The sequence below is a fragment of the Panthera uncia genome (genome assembly GCF_023721935.1).
Source record: "Panthera uncia isolate 11264 chromosome B2 unlocalized genomic scaffold, Puncia_PCG_1.0 HiC_scaffold_25, whole genome shotgun sequence".
In the NCBI taxonomy this organism is placed as follows: domain Eukaryota; kingdom Metazoa; phylum Chordata; class Mammalia; order Carnivora; family Felidae; genus Panthera; species Panthera uncia.
Genome location: NW_026057581.1, coordinates 4632547 through 4647926, shown reverse-complemented (window position 1 = coordinate 4647926; position 15380 = coordinate 4632547). Strand labels below are relative to the sequence as shown.

The window sequence follows — 15380 nt, the reverse complement described above, 5'->3', positions numbered from 1 at the left end:
CCTTACTACTATTTTAAAAACTGCATTTGTTACCCAAAACTTTTCCAAAAAGAAGGGCATCTGGGTAGCTCTGTCCATTAAGCATCTGACTCTTGGTTTTGGCTCAGGTCACGATCTCTCAGTCCATGAGATTGAGCCCCACGTGGAGCTCTGTGCTGACAACACAGAGCCTACTTGGGATTCTCTCTCCCCCTCTCTCTCTGCCACTACCCTGCTCACACTCTCTCACTCTCAAAAAATAAATAAATAAACATGTAAAAAAATAATAAATAGCATCCATTTAAAACAAAACCAGAAAAACTTTCCCAAAAAGAAAATTCCAGGCCCAGGTGATTTTACCGGTGAATTCTATAAAATATTCAAGAAGAAATACCACCAGTTGTTCACAAATGTTTAAGAAAGAGAAGAAGGAATGGATCACTAGCCAGCTTGTTTTAATAGGCCAGTGTGATCCTCAGACCCTAAGTTGAGAAAGACATTGCAAGAAGAGAAAGGCATAGACCAATACCTTTCATGAAGACAAAAAACCCTTAGCAAAATAGTAGTAAGTTTAATCTAAGGCTAAATGAAAAGGATATAATGACCATATAGCATTTAACCCATGAACACAAGGTTGATTTAACATTCAAAAATATCACACAATACATAAAAATAACTCAAAATAGATCCTAGATCTGAATATAAAACCTAGAACTACAAAAGTTCTAGGAAAAAACCATAGGAAATCTTTGAAGTCTTGGGATAGGCAATGGTTACTTAAAACAGAACACAAAAAGCATGAAAAAAAAGAAAAAAAAATTGATGAATCACACCTAATAGAAATTCAAAACTTTTCCTCTTTGAAAGATTAATAAAAAGTCATATACTGGCAGGAAATATCCACAACACATATATAAAATAATAAAGTTGTTTCAGGGCACCTGGATGGCTCAGTCAGTTAAGCAACCAACTCTTGATTTCAGCTCAGGTCATGATCTCATGGTTCATGGGATTGAGCCCTGCATCGGGCTCTGCGCTGACAGTGCAAAGCCTGCTTGGGATTCCCTGTCTCCGCCCCTCCTCTGTTCCCTCACTCTCTCAAAATAAATAAACATAATGCAATAAAATAAAACAAAACAAAATAATGAACGTACTACTTCAGAATGTATAGACTCTTACAACTAAATAGGAACAAAATTACAATTTTATTTATTTATTTATTTGTTTGTTTGTTTATTTATGAGAGAGCACGTGTGCGTGAGTGTGAACAGAGGAGGGGGCAGAGGGAGACTCTCAAGCAGGCTCTACACTAAGCGCAGAGCCCCATGCGGGGCTTGATCCCATGACCCCTGGGATCATGACCTGAGCCAAAATCAAGAGTTGGACCCTCAACCATCTGAGCCACTCACACACCCCAATGCAATTTTCAAAATAAGAAAAGGAGGGGCACCTGACTGGCTCAGTCAATAGAGCATTGAAACTCTTGGTCTTGGGGTCATGAGTTTAGGTCCCACATTGGGGTTAGTTTACTTAAAAAAAATAAAAGGGTATTTAAAAAATAAAATAGGAAAAGGATACTTCCCAAAAGAAGTTATATGAATGGGGGCGCCTCGGTTGACTGTCCGACTTTGGCTCAAGTCATGATCTCATGGTTTGTGAGCTCAAACCCTGCGTCAGGCTCTGTGCTGACAGCTCAGAACCTGGAGGCTGCTTCAGATTCTGTCTCCTTCTCTCTCTGCCCCTCCCCTGCTCACACTCTGTCTCACTCTCTCTCTCAAAAACAAATAAATGTAATAAAAAAAAAACCTTAAAAAGTTATATGAACGGTCAATAAGCACCTGAAAATATGCTTAATATCATCAGCCATCAGGAAAATGCAAATTAAAACCATAATGAGACACTACCACCCATCAAATTAGATGAAATTAAAAAGAGTAAGTATACCAAGTACTGGTGAGGATGTGGAGACTGGAACTCTCACACACGGAAGGTGGGATTGTAAAATACTACAGCCACCTCAGGAAAGAATTTGGCCATTTCTTAAAATATTAAACTTAAACTCACCACAGAACCTGACCTTTCCACTCTTGGATACCTTACCCCCCCGAAATAAAAATATCTGTCCACACAAAGACTTGTAACAAATATTAATGGCAGCTTTATTTGTAATAGCTCAAAGCTGTAAACAGCCTGGGGTGCCTGGGTGGCGTAGTCAGTTAAGCATCCAACTTGGGCTCAGGTCATGATTTCACGATTCATGGGTTCAAGCTTCACGTCAGGCTCTGTGCTGACAGCTTGGAGCCTGGAGCCTGCTTTGGATTCTGTGTCTCCGTGTGTGTGTGTGTGTGTGTGTGTGTGTGTGCGCGCGCACGTGTGTGTGTGTGTCTCTCTCTGTGTGCCCCTCCCCAGCTCACGCTTGGTCTCTCCCTCTCCTTCAAAAATAAACATAAAAAAAAATTTAAAAAATGTTTTTAAGGCTGTAAACAGTACAGATGTTCATACTATCCATACTAGATGGAAGGATAAATACATCGTGGTACATCCGTATGTTGGAATAGTACTCAGGAATAAAAAGGAACAAATCACAGGGGCGCCCGGGTGGCTCAGTTGGTTAAGTGTCTGACTCTTGATTTCGACTCAGGTCATGATCTCACAGTTTGTGACTTCAAGCCCCACTTTGGGCTCTGTGCTTACGGCGCCGGAGCCTGCTTTCCCTCTCTCTGCCCCTCCCCTGCACATGCGTGCACGCTCTCTCTCAAAATAAGTACACTTAAAAAAATAAAAAATATGAGTTATGAAAAGAAACAGAGAAAACAGATAAATCATACGCTGCCTCACTTTGACTCTGAAGACACAAACTTTCTCTTACAGAACTCGACACAGCAAAAAGATGTGAGGGGCGCCTGGATGGCTCAGTAGGTTAAGCATCCGACTTCAGCTCAGGTCATGATCTCGCAGTTCATGGGTTCAAGTCCCACGTCGGGCTCTGTGCTGACAACTCAGAGCCTGGAGCCTGCTTCGGATTCTGTGTCTCCCCCTCTCTCTCTGCCCCTCCCCCACTCACACTCTATCTCCCTCCCAAAAATAAATGAACATTACAAAAAAATTTTTTTAAATACGACAGCAACATACCATTCCTGACAACCAAAACCGAACGCCTCCAACAAGCCAGCACTTATAATACACATCCATCAGTGAGGACTTCAGTCTCAAGTCGCTGCCACCCAAAACCCCCAAGGAAACCAAATCCACCTCGCCTCACGACTGAAATGAGAAGCAGCACAGTATATTTTATAGGCATCGATCCAAGGAACTACTCAACACATAAGTATGAGAAAGCACAGTAAAGGTGGGGGAACCACTTGCCTGAAAGTATAGTTTCCGGGAACAAGGTTAGACAGACTAAGACGGGGGACTTGGCGGGGGTCTCCTCTCTGAAGGGGCCATTAATTCCTTCCCAGCGATAACTCACTATTCTCATGTTGTCTGTACTTTCTAGAAAGATTTAAAAGTGAAACCTAGAATGAAATGCAAGAACCGTACAATTTTGTAATTTACAGTCCTCATACTTCAATTTGTTTTTGTATGAAATCGCATAATTACACAGAAATCAATGGCCGTGTATTATGTGCTACCAGGGGGATTTCTTCTTCTCCCTGGACTATCATCACTGTTGTTCTCCCGAATTTCCACCAGATTTGAGAGGGCTGTTTGCGCTCGGTTGTGAATCTTAAAAAACACACTGACAGGTGCTATTGCTTTAAAAAAAAAAAACAAAAAACAGGAGTCAAACAGATGCAGCACACTGAAATGCTTTTTCTACTCACCCCACCCTAGAACATGATACCCTTCTGATGATCTGACAGAGGTATCTGAACTGACAGATTCATAAAGAACTAAGAGACACTTATACGTACTTTATGAGACACCTTTTACAACCCTAATCATTGAGGTGTAAATCCAAAGAAAGGTAGTACCTTGTAAGAAAACTGCCCATTTCTGCTTCGAAAGAGAACAAAACAAAACGGGCCACACAGAATCACAGACATTTAGACCCGGAAGGGAGTCAGCTGCATTTAATTCAGTTAAAGAAAGAACTAGTTGGTGCGACACACGAATAATCCCAAACAGTTTCCTGTACCTGAGTGGTCCTGAATTAGAGAAATCAAAATGCAGTACATGTCCTCATGTAAATAGTTTCATCTGAAATATGCTTTTTTTTCAGGTTGTGAAGAGGGAAATGTGGATAGTGATATCTGAATAGACACAAATGATCACGTCAGTGGGAATTCTGTATATTTGCAAAATGGAACAGCATTAGCGGCTGACAAGTACTCTCCTTCCAACAACCAAGGATCTATTCTTTACAGGATCTGGTATTAGCTTTGTGATTAACTGCACACATATGCAAATACCGGTTACGCTGAGACTGATCATACTTTGTCATACGCTGTCCTATATCTTGATCTATCTATACGAACGTACTGTCAAACGTAGGGGATGTTTACCATCCACTGTCATTTGCACGAACGCCTGTAGTCACACAGGGGCCCCTTCCACGTGTAAGAAAAGGAATGAACTCTGACTGAATTAACACAACACAACCCACCCTGGACGAAGGCAACCCCTCTTGTGTGCATTAAAGTGATTTTCCTGTTGCTCATCTCATTCGCTACGTCAAAAGGAGATGTGCTGACAATGGCTTTAATTCCAAATCCAATGGCTGGGCCCCGAAGAAGTTTCCACAGGCAAGTGAGACACACATGAGACAAAGGCCGTGACGAGGCACCTGAAGGGCTGGGAGCTACATGCCCCATGAGGAAGACGCTCCCGCATCCACACTGGTGTGCGAGGTCTCCCGGCCTCCACAAGGAGCACCGATAAACCTCGCGGCCCATGGGGCGGAGAGACCGTGACTTGTCCCAGATACCCATGGCTGCCGTCGATGAAGGCTGACGTCAAAGGCAGGGTGAGCGCTTGCACCTGGGGAGAAACCACTGCCGTGGGGGGCAGGTTGACTCTTCTGGCTGTAGGACAGAGAAAGGGACACTGGCTGAGCCTGCTATGTGTGTGTATATCATAACCCCAGTATAGCGTCTGCTTTTTAAGAGTTGGTTATAGGGGCACCAGGGTGGCTCCGTCGGTTAAGCGTCCGACTTCAGCTCACGTCATGATCTCAGGGTTCGTGAGTTCGAGCCCCGCGTCGGGCTGTGTGCTGACAGCTCGGAGCCTGGAGCCTGCTTCCGATTCTGTGTCTCCCTCCCTCTCTCTCTCTCTGCTCCTCCCCCACTCACACTCTGTCTCTCTCTCAAAAGTCAATAAACACTAAAAAAAAATTTTTTTTTAAAGTTGGTTATAAATGTCCTGTCAAGAAGGTGTCTGGCCCACAGGCCTCAGCTGCGGAGAGTACTTCCTCAAGTTTTGCAACCTTCCGGTCAATTTAGCAGCTTGTGTGCAGGTTTACATTTTTGCAGGCTGAGTCCCGGCTCAGGGGACATGGTGATAACCAGGTAATAACCTGGGAAATAACAACCCAGGGCTTCATCGCGCGACGTGGACCGTAGGTGCCGAAGGGGAGCAACGGGCTGCGGTTCCGGCTCCTCCGACACGGGGGAGTTTTGAGCCCCTGGGGGAACGGCTGGGAGGCATAGCCGGCACACAGGTGGCCCACCCGGACGAGGGGCCACCTGTCTCTAATTCACACAGATGCACTGACCCGGGGGCGGGTGGCAGCCCGAAAGCCCACCGCGTGCCTCCCCGGACCCCTCGGGGGCTCAGCCGACTCTATCCGAAAAAGCCTTCCGCGGCAGGTAAGGCGGAGCCATGAGGAAGGGGGCGGAGGGGTGACCGGAGCAAATGCCGGACAGAGAAACCTACGGGCAGCCTTAAATAGCAGAGCTGAGCCAGTACTGAGAATCGCACAGAATAGAGAAAGGAAACCAAAAAACACACCACATCGTTGTCGCTTATTTTCTCTATAGTAGAGCCAAATGTAAAAATAAAAAATCCATTACCATTTTATTCGGGCACCAAAAACAGAGATACACCTGTACGACACGAGGCCATTCTCCTACAGGGGCCTACCTGGCCGAACAGTGACACTGGCGTATCCTTCTCCAAAGGCATTTTCACCGGAAACTGCTACTTTGAACGCGTCAAGTCCTGCTGACAGCTGCAACAGAAATAAAAGCTACAGGGGCGCCTGGGTGGCGCAGTCGGTTAAGCGTCCGACTTCAGCCAGGTCACTATCTCGCGGTCCGTGAGTTCGAGCCCCGCGTCGGGCTCTGGGCTGATGGCTCGGAGCCTGGAGCCTGTTTCCGATTCTGTGTCTCCCTCTCTCTCTCTGCCCCTCCCCCGTTCATGCTCTGTCTCTCTCTGTCCCAAAAATAAATAAAAAACGTTGAAAAAAAAAATTTTAAAAAGAAATAAAAGCTACACAGGTAAACGCTCAAAAGACATAATGGGACCGTTGCCTCAAAAGTCCTAAGATACTGGAGCGCATGGGTGGCTCAGTCGGTTAAATGTCCAGCTCTTGACTTCGGCTCATGATCTCATGGTCTGTGAGTTCAAGCCCCACGGTGGGCCCTGTGCTGACAGCTCAGAGCCTGCATGAGATTCTCTCTCCTTCTTTCTCTGCCCCTCCCCCCACTCGTGTCTTCTCTCTCTCTCTCTCCGTCAAAATAAATATACTTAAAAAAAAAAAAATCCTAAACTATCCGAGAAGCCATTCCTCCTGAAGTCAGTACAGCACAGGGGCTCAGGACACAGCCTCATCGGAGCCCTGCAGACATGGCCACAGGTGTGAAGCCTGTGCCCCGTCGCACTGAAGAGGCCATCTGCCCCCCAGAAAGGCCTGCAGCTGAGCTACAGGTGTTCCTGGGCTGTACCGAGGCGTAAGTGAGCGGGGCTGGCCGAGGGGGGCAGTTCTTAAACTCGTGTGCAAGGGAATCACGCCTTTTTACTCGCTCTGGTGAGTCGGCCATCAGCAGTCTGGGGGCCACGCTCAGAGGAACCATGCCCAGTGACTCGAGGCCAACGTGAGATTGCACAGCACCCACGGCCGTGCGGTCTCGCAAACAAGGACGAGATAATCACAGGTGGGAAACCAGATCCTCTAGCAGCTGAGGCAGTTCATTCATCCTTCCGGGCCAGGAAGGGGGAGCGTTTCCTCTCGTGAGGTGCTGACATCTTGGAGCAGTACGTGATGGCCAAAGCATCTGTGTGCGGGAATCAAACCGCTGGCAGTTCTAGAAACGTGGCTGCTCGCGGAGCAGAGATGACCAGAATGCCTCTACCTCTACCAAGAGAGGGAGACTTAGAACACAGGCTTTTTAACCTCAACAGAGATTCTGACATTTCACCATCTGCCCATCTACATGGTTGTGACTTGACTCATTTATATCGTCCTTCTGATCTCAATCGTAAAACAGACTTCAGGGTTCAGCAGCTCAAGTGTGAACTGAATTCTGTGGCGTGCTGTCATATCCGGCCAGTCTCCAGGTACTTATTTGAGAGACATTAAGCATTTGCATGTGTCTTTCATTTATTTCATCTCGGTAGTCTACCGGGTGGCTTAGCAAGCTCCATTGATAGCTGTACGTGGTCTCTGAGAGCAAAAAAGGAATACGAGTGAGTAGTCATAAATTCTGAAAAGTTACTATATACAATCTGGGCAGAGGAAAGGACAGGACAGCCCTAATTCCAGCAGAAGAGATGCCGGACATATCCTGAAACCAGCTTTCAACTAAGAAATAGCAAGTTTCTCTTTCTAATGGAAAATTTCTGTTTTAGTAGGGAAACACACAGCTTACAGAAAATTCATGAAATGTGGAAAGTAGAAAAAAAGAAAAAGGAAAAAAAAGTCTCCCTGATCCCATAGTTAGCATTTGATGACTTTCCTCTCTTTTCAGGGTGACTATAGATACATAGAAAGATAGATAGATACATAGATAGATAGATAGATTTCAACACAGTATATAACCCACTGTACTTTTTCTCCTTTTAATAAAAGGCAAGGAGATTTCCATTTGTTTCATCCTTCACGGGGGTTTACTGAAGGACGTAGAAACAGATTAAACTCTTCTGTATAAAGATGAAGTTGTCTCCCACGGTGAGATGCTAGTTCAAGTACGAAGTATCTCAGTAATAGGATTAAAGGAAATGCCAAATATTATCATCTCTGTTTAAATTTTGACCCATATGTGATGGGGGCAGGGGACAGATGAAGGGACTAACCTGAATGAGAAACCTCCAACACCCTACGAACGAATATACCTTAAGAAAGAATGCCTTTGACAGGTCAGAGGGATGGCTCCCATGTTTGCTGAACAGTAGGGCATAGGACAAGCAGAAGAAAGGGCATTTTGAGAAACACTTTTGGAAGAGCTGGTGTGAGGCATCCTGAGTACCTCAGAGCTCCATTGCCCACACCGTAGTAGCTGAAAACAGCTTCGTGCCCCCTCCCGCCCCCTCTCCGCAGGGGGTTACCACAGGTTGGACTCTGGGATGTGGAAACCTCTCCTGCTCTAACACGTCTCTTGCTTTGCCTCTTCAGTAATGCATGGCTTTCCGTCTGGACCAATTAAGGGGTGTGTCCTATATGAGTTTCCCATACTCTTCCTCCATTTTAAACCCCTTCAGTATGGTGTTTTTTATTTTTTAACATTTATTCATTTTTGAGAGAGAGACAGACAGAGCACGAGCAGCAGAGGGGCAGAGAGAGTGGGAGACACAGAATCAGAAGCAGGCTCTAGGCTCTGAGCTGTCAGCACAGGGCCCGACGCGGGGATTGAACTCATGGACCACAAGATCATGAACCGGGCTGAAGTCAGACACTTGACCGACTGAGCTACCCAGGCGCCCCTCAACTATTTCAGTTAAGGTTCAATGCTTATGACCACCAAAGCCTCGCCACGACTCCCAAACCTTCAGTCGTGACCTCACACAGTGTTGTGAAAATGAATCCCTGCTGTAAAGTACCTGTAAAGACCGGTTAAGAGCAACCCAGCTAAGGGGCCCCTGGGGTCACCCAGGAAAGTCAAACTCTCACCTGCGGGAGGCGCTGGCACAACAAAAGCCTTCAGTTCAACTTCATTTTCTGGTAAAGTTATTAGATTATCTCCAGTGGACACCAGTTGTTTCACTAAAAGTTGGTTAGAAATAGTACATTCCTTTATATATGATAGTGATGTTATACTGCTTCCCTGCAACAGATTATTTCTTAGTAGCCACAAGATAAAATAACATATATTTTTCTAATAGTTCCTCCTGTGATTTATCGAAGACACTTTTTTCCTCTGGCTAGGAACTGAGCCATGACTCACATTCTGTTGCAGAACAGACTTCGTAAATTTTAAGCCATCTATGTGAGTTGACAAGCTGAAGAAAATAATGATTTGGAATGAGTGAGCACAGTGTTGGATAACAAGGTTGTACAGAACAGGTCAGGTACTGTGGGTGGAATCTATTTTCCTTCCTACCATCAAGCTCCTCTTACCTCCCTGGTATGTGCTGTTTTTATTAAAAAATGGAGTGTAATCATGAGTGTTTCTGTATCATTAGTCACACACCGCTCAGTTCTTCTGATAGCAGCCTCATGAATTGTCGCTAACGGCCTTGCTCTTGGAACCTTTCTAAGAGTAAACCCGGTCAACCTCCATATGAAAGAGCTATTCTAACTCAGGCAGCAGGAACATTCACTCTCATCAAAAGCACTTACCCACTAGATCAGCACTCAGAACACTGTTCATTTACCGTCTCCATAACCAGCAGAACACTGATGTATTCAATTGGTGAGACGCCACTGGACGTTAGTCTCACTTGTAAAATACAGCCGAGAGATGTCAGGATGTCACAGGGAGAAAAGCGAAGATTTTTTTTTTTTTTTAAAGCTGAGTGCTCTTTAGAGATCTTAGGTACGTGGAGGCGTTGGATGGGTGGCTCACTAAATCTGCTCCTCTTCTGTCAGTACCCAGTCCTTCCAGTACCTTCCTGCACCAGCTGCAGGCGCCTCCCGAGCTTCTCTGCGGATCTCCTCTTACCCATCATTTCTACTGATTCTTTGCCCTGAAAGTCAAGCAACTGTGGACCCAGAGGGGACACTGGTCTAAACCTATCATGTTACAGACGCGGGAACTGAGCCCTAGAAAGGCAAAGTAATTACACTGCTCAAGGTTGTACGAATAATTAGTAAAAATAGAGCCACCAAAACTTAATTATTTTAAATGTATTTAGTTCAACAAACACACAAAGCAGATCACACTGTACCAGGCACGGTCCCAAGGGCTTTAAAATGATCAATTCGTCTAACCTTCCAGCAGTTCCATGCAATAGTGCTATTAGAACCCACAGATCCCGGGGCGCCTGGGTGGCTCAGTCAGTTAAGCACCCGACTTCAGCTCAGGTCACGATCTCACATTTCGTGAGTTTGAGCCTGCGTACGGCTCTGTGCTGACAGCTCAGAGCCTGAAGCCTGCTTCAGATTCTGTGTCTCCCTCTCTCTCTGCCCCTCCCCTGCTTGTGCTCTGTCTCTCTCTCTCTCAAAAATAAACAAACATTAAAAAAAAAAAAAAAAAAGAACCCACGGATCCTAATTCCCAGCTGGTGTCCTTTCCAATATACCACACAGCTTCTCTTCTGCCATTACCTTCCTGTCTACTGACGCCGAGGACCAAAGTAAGTGAACAGGCAGAGAGGGTCACCCCAGGGTACAGTGCCCACAGAATGGCCTAGGAAACAAGGTCTCTAACACCTTCCTTATTAGGGAATCTCATGGGAGCTTTTCAGCACTCACCCTGATCCCTGCAGCCTCTGGCTCTTTCATGACCTCTTCCTACTTAGAAGTCTCTCTTTCCTTCCTGCTGTCCATGCCCTTCTCTTGACGTCCTGCTTCTCTGTAGGCTCCTTCTGTTCTTCCAACTCCTAAAGAAGGGAGGTCTCCAAAGTTCCTCGCAGGCCTCTCCCTAGCTCACCCACCAGCCGCCCTGGAAGGTCAGATCTGGGCCCTAAGCCTGCAGTAGTCACCTCTATGCCAATGGCTGCTGGTGTTTCGTCTTCAGCCGCTCATCGGTCTCAGGGTCCTGCTTCTTCCATCCTGCCGGTCAACCACTCGTCAAATCCCACTGACTCCAGCTGATACCGCTCGAATCTGGTTTCTTCTCTTCAGCCCTGCAATCACTCCCTCCGGTCCTCAGGGATCTTCTTGCCTCCAGTCAACTACTTTCTTGAAACAATCTGATCATTTCATTTTCCTGCCTAAAGTCATTCAGAGATTCTCTCTACTTACCAATGAAGCACAAATTCCTTAGCACAGATTACAGATCTTTCAAAATCTTGCCCTGCTCACCATTGTAGACTCACGCCTTGGTTCCCTCTCATTCACGTAAATCAGTTCCCGCCAGAACGGCCTCCTTACAGCTCTCCCAAAGTGTCGCCTGAGCCCCCCTGAACTTCTGCTCTCTTCCACAGGCAACGAATGAGGTGATGGGCAGGAAATGCTAAGCATGGTTCCCAGCGCTCGGTTAAGTGCTCACTGAACAGTCATCGCTATTATTACACATGTCGCCACCTTGACCCGAACAACGCAGTGACCCCATTTTAGCCGGCTGGCTCTACCCTGGCGCTACCGCCTCCGGAGAGGCTTCCCGGCCCTTCTGAGAGGGCAGGCCGGGTGCCTCCCCTGCTCCCTCAGCTGCCTGTCACAGCACTTACCAGGTGATAGGAAAACCGTCCACCTCCCTGTCTGTCAGTCTCACTTCCTGCACTGTAGATCACAGAGGGAAAAGACAGCGTGTGTTCATCTTTTCACGCCTGGTGTGTAAGCACCGTTTCTAGGACACACTCAACGATGCGCCTGGGGGGAACGAGTAAACTTTAAAGCTGTCACGACTCTCCTACAGCAGGTTTTTGTACTTTTCTTCCGGCTGTACTAGGAGCAGTACTGCTACCTGTCCCGGGAGCAGCGGTGGGAGACACAGATGGCTCAGATGGGGTGGATGCCAGGGACGACGCTAGTGGGAAGGTTCGGGGTGCTATGCTCCGTGCTCCATGGGGGGGCCAGAACCGGCCTCTTCTCTGTGGAGGCTGGGCACAACTCCGGTCTGGCTGGAGGAGGATCACGGGAAGGCATTAGAACCTAGGAGATCAATTACAAAGACAAATTGTTATGAAAGAAAAAACAAAAATGGCTGCCCTCGTCAAGCAATACAACGTCACTGACCTTTCTCATAAATTGGATTCAGTGGCATTGGAAAAACCACGTCTGATATCACACAACAGTAGAATTCTACACCATCTCTTTCAAATATGCTCTGATATCTATTAAAAATGAAAGAAAAAAGAAAACTGTGGGTTGGACAATTATTGTAAGTGAACATGCACACCCAAAATCACTCAAGATGAAAAGAGAAAAAAACACAAAAAAACCCTCCACAGCCCCCGACCTATTCAACAAGGCAGTAACTGAAGACAATCAGAACATTCAAAGACCAGGCTTCTAGAGTAAATGATCTCTAGTCATACCATCTATGTGCATAAACTGTAACTTAAAGTTACAGTTAAAGTTAGCCAACCTAAAGTTTTTAAATTAAACGTTATGTGCCAGAGGGGAAAGTCTCATAAAATGATATCAAAATTATCTTCTGAGCTTAAACTGCCAGTGACTATAGGGTCCAGGTAAGTAAAAGTCAGGCTAAGAACACAGGAGACCCAACGGGGGAGGTGCAGGGAGAAATCCACAGAAAGAAAAGCTGTAAGACCAATATAAACCAGGGAGGGGACCTCAGGTATTTACTGAAATCACAAACTGGTGTCTATTCTGCAGTTGAGGAAAGTAAGGACAGAGACATTTTGTGACTGGGCACCAGATAACTGACTTCACTGCTGATATTAACTAACTACTAGATACTTTAGTTCATACAGTTCAGATATTACGAGGCAACTCGTAAACCCCTTCAACAACAAATTTCAGGAACCAAGGCTGAAAGAAGATGAAGCATAAAATTTTAAATATATTGATCAGACCAAGACAAAATCAACTGACCAACATCTAAAAACTAGGTAGTGGGTTACAGGGAAGGAAAAAGTTCTCCCTCCTACTCTCCAACCTTTCTGCCCGATACCTCCACTCCCCGTAACAAAAAGGCTGATTAACAGAGGAAAAACAAATTGAAGTCTTGTGTGCCAGACGTACGCCCAGGTGCCCAAGAAAGAAAGGAGGTGCAAAGAAGGGAACAAAACAGGAAGTTTAATACATTTTAGGCAAAGAAACAATAGATTTGTGAACTGAAAGGACAAAGGGATTTGAACTTGGGGTAGTTAATGGTGAAGAAGTAATAACAAGGTGTGTTTGTACAGGCTTCTCCAGCACAGTCTTCTCTTTCTAAATCCCCGTCTTTGGGGCTAAGGGTGCCCTCTCCCCTCCTGGCACAGGGAGGCTACCTTGCCCATGGCAGACTTCCGGCCTGCTTTCGGGGACCACAGTGGGGGCGGTGTTCTTCTTGCACGGCACTTTCCCAGGTACCATCAATTCAAAATAATCAATATGCCAAAGTGCCATGTTGGATACTTTGAATCCCTACAGGGTCTAATTTTGAGATGCTCAGCTTGAGGTTTCAGGCATTGAGGTGTGGAAGGGAGCGCTGATACAGGAGGCTGGGCCTCACATCTGTGCTGACAGTAGTACGAAGTTCAGAATCCCTGCGACCAGAGTGCCAGCACATGGCAGTGGGGCCTCTTACCAAGTCACTACCAAGTTGAAATAAAGAATGGAGTCTACAGACAGTGGTCAGAAACATTAAGGCACCTGTCAAAGGCTTCCCAGTAACCAGGGGCTGGCTGAGGGGGATTACAACTCCTCCCCTCCCTCCTGTCTACACAATCAGCTTTCCCACCATGCTGCCTCTCTGGGCTGTTAGAGCAAGCCGGTTTTTTGCTTTCACTCCCTGGCTCCCTCTCCATGACCTTCACAGAGAACTCCTGGCTAAGTTATTGGTACTCAGGTTCTCTCTGACACACCCCACCCAAAGAAAATGGATCCTCCAGGGAAACAGTGGACACCCCCACGCCCCCATTACAGCCTAGCCTGGACAACGGGATCCTTGAATGGCTCTTGTTTCTTTTTTTCTACCCTTAACTACTTTGAAACAACTTCTTTTAGGTGCATCTGTCTGGTCTTGCCCACTTCAAAACAAAACTGCAGAAAATGTCATTTATCCTCTACGAATTTAATCTTGACTTGTTTCGAATTTCTTGAATTTTCCTATTCGGTTGCACTACTTGGTGAATAATGCTTCTATATACATTTGTGCACAAGTCTTTGCATGTACAAGTGTTTTGCTTCTCTTGGGTAATTACTTAGCAGTTCAAAGGGGGTTTGGGTCCTAAGGTTTGTAAGGCTCTGTTTATCTTTCTGAGGAACTGCTGGACTGTTTTAGAGTGCCTGTGCCATTTTAGTTCCTACCAGCAATGCCTGAGGGTTCTCATCTCTGTGTGTCCTTACTGACACTTGTTCCCTTTTTGTCTTATTCTAGCCACACTGGGTAAGTGGTATCCCAGTGTGACTTTCATTTGCATTTCCATAAAGATCAATGGTCCTAAATTATTTAAACGAGGAGACCTTTTGACCGAAGACAGAGATGTTGGAGGTGGGGGGCCAGTTATGACAGGTTACCTTGAAAAACACCGAAAACAAAGGTAAGGTTGTTACACAGATTTCAGTCCCCTCCTTCTCCAAGGGTAAGAGTTTCTACTGACTTGGAATCATTCTCTTCCTGGTTCAGAGGAAGAGACACTTAACAAATGGAGATTTCCCTTATAAATGTAAATTTCCCTTACAAAAGGGACTACAGATAAATTCTACTGTTTTTAGAGCTTCTCTCCTTAGTGCTTTCTCTCAAAAATAATCAGTTCAAATAATCATTTTACCAAAGAGACATATTTTGGGGTCACATATTCTGATACCCTTCAATCTATTTTGAGTTAATTTATGTAGCTTAAGGTAGGGGTCTAAATTTCGTTTTCATATGGGAGTATCCTGTTGTCCCAGTACCATTGGTTGACGAGACTATTCTTTTCCCCATGGAATTTTCTTGGCGCCTGTATTAAATACAATTGTACTATTTATAATACGTTTTTGGTGAGGGAAGAAATCTTTGGTTTCGTCATTAATTCCAAACTTTGTACTTCGGCAGAATAAAATTATTTATGTCTTATGCTGCAGAAATAATGTTTATCAACACTAATTCAAGGATTATCTATGACTCAGTTCGGTTCAAAAACACATAATGTGACAGTAGGGCAAAATCTGTATTTCAGTGGAAAATAAAACACTGTCTAAAGGATCTCTTGGTTATCTAATTCTAGTCTTTCTTGTATTTCAGCTATTTGACAACTCTATCAGTTGG

General features: G+C 45.4%; 1 protein-coding gene across 1 annotated transcript in view; it reads right to left on the bottom strand.

Annotated features, from left to right (window-relative positions):
- Positions 1–12288, bottom strand: part of KIAA0319 (KIAA0319 ortholog) — a 53989-nt gene extending 41701 nt beyond the window's left edge. The window contains 9 exon segments of the mRNA XM_049654704.1: positions 3346–3382; positions 3385–3470; positions 4910–5006; positions 6064–6169; positions 7497–7585; positions 9029–9121; positions 11925–11974; positions 11976–12112; positions 12197–12288. Of these exon segments, the coding sequence (XP_049510661.1) occupies positions 3346–3382; positions 3385–3470; positions 4910–5006; positions 6064–6169; positions 7497–7585; positions 9029–9121; positions 11925–11974; positions 11976–12112; positions 12197–12205 (704 nt within the window). The 5' untranslated portion in view covers positions 12206–12288.
- Between the last annotated feature and the right edge of the window lie 3092 nt (positions 12289–15380).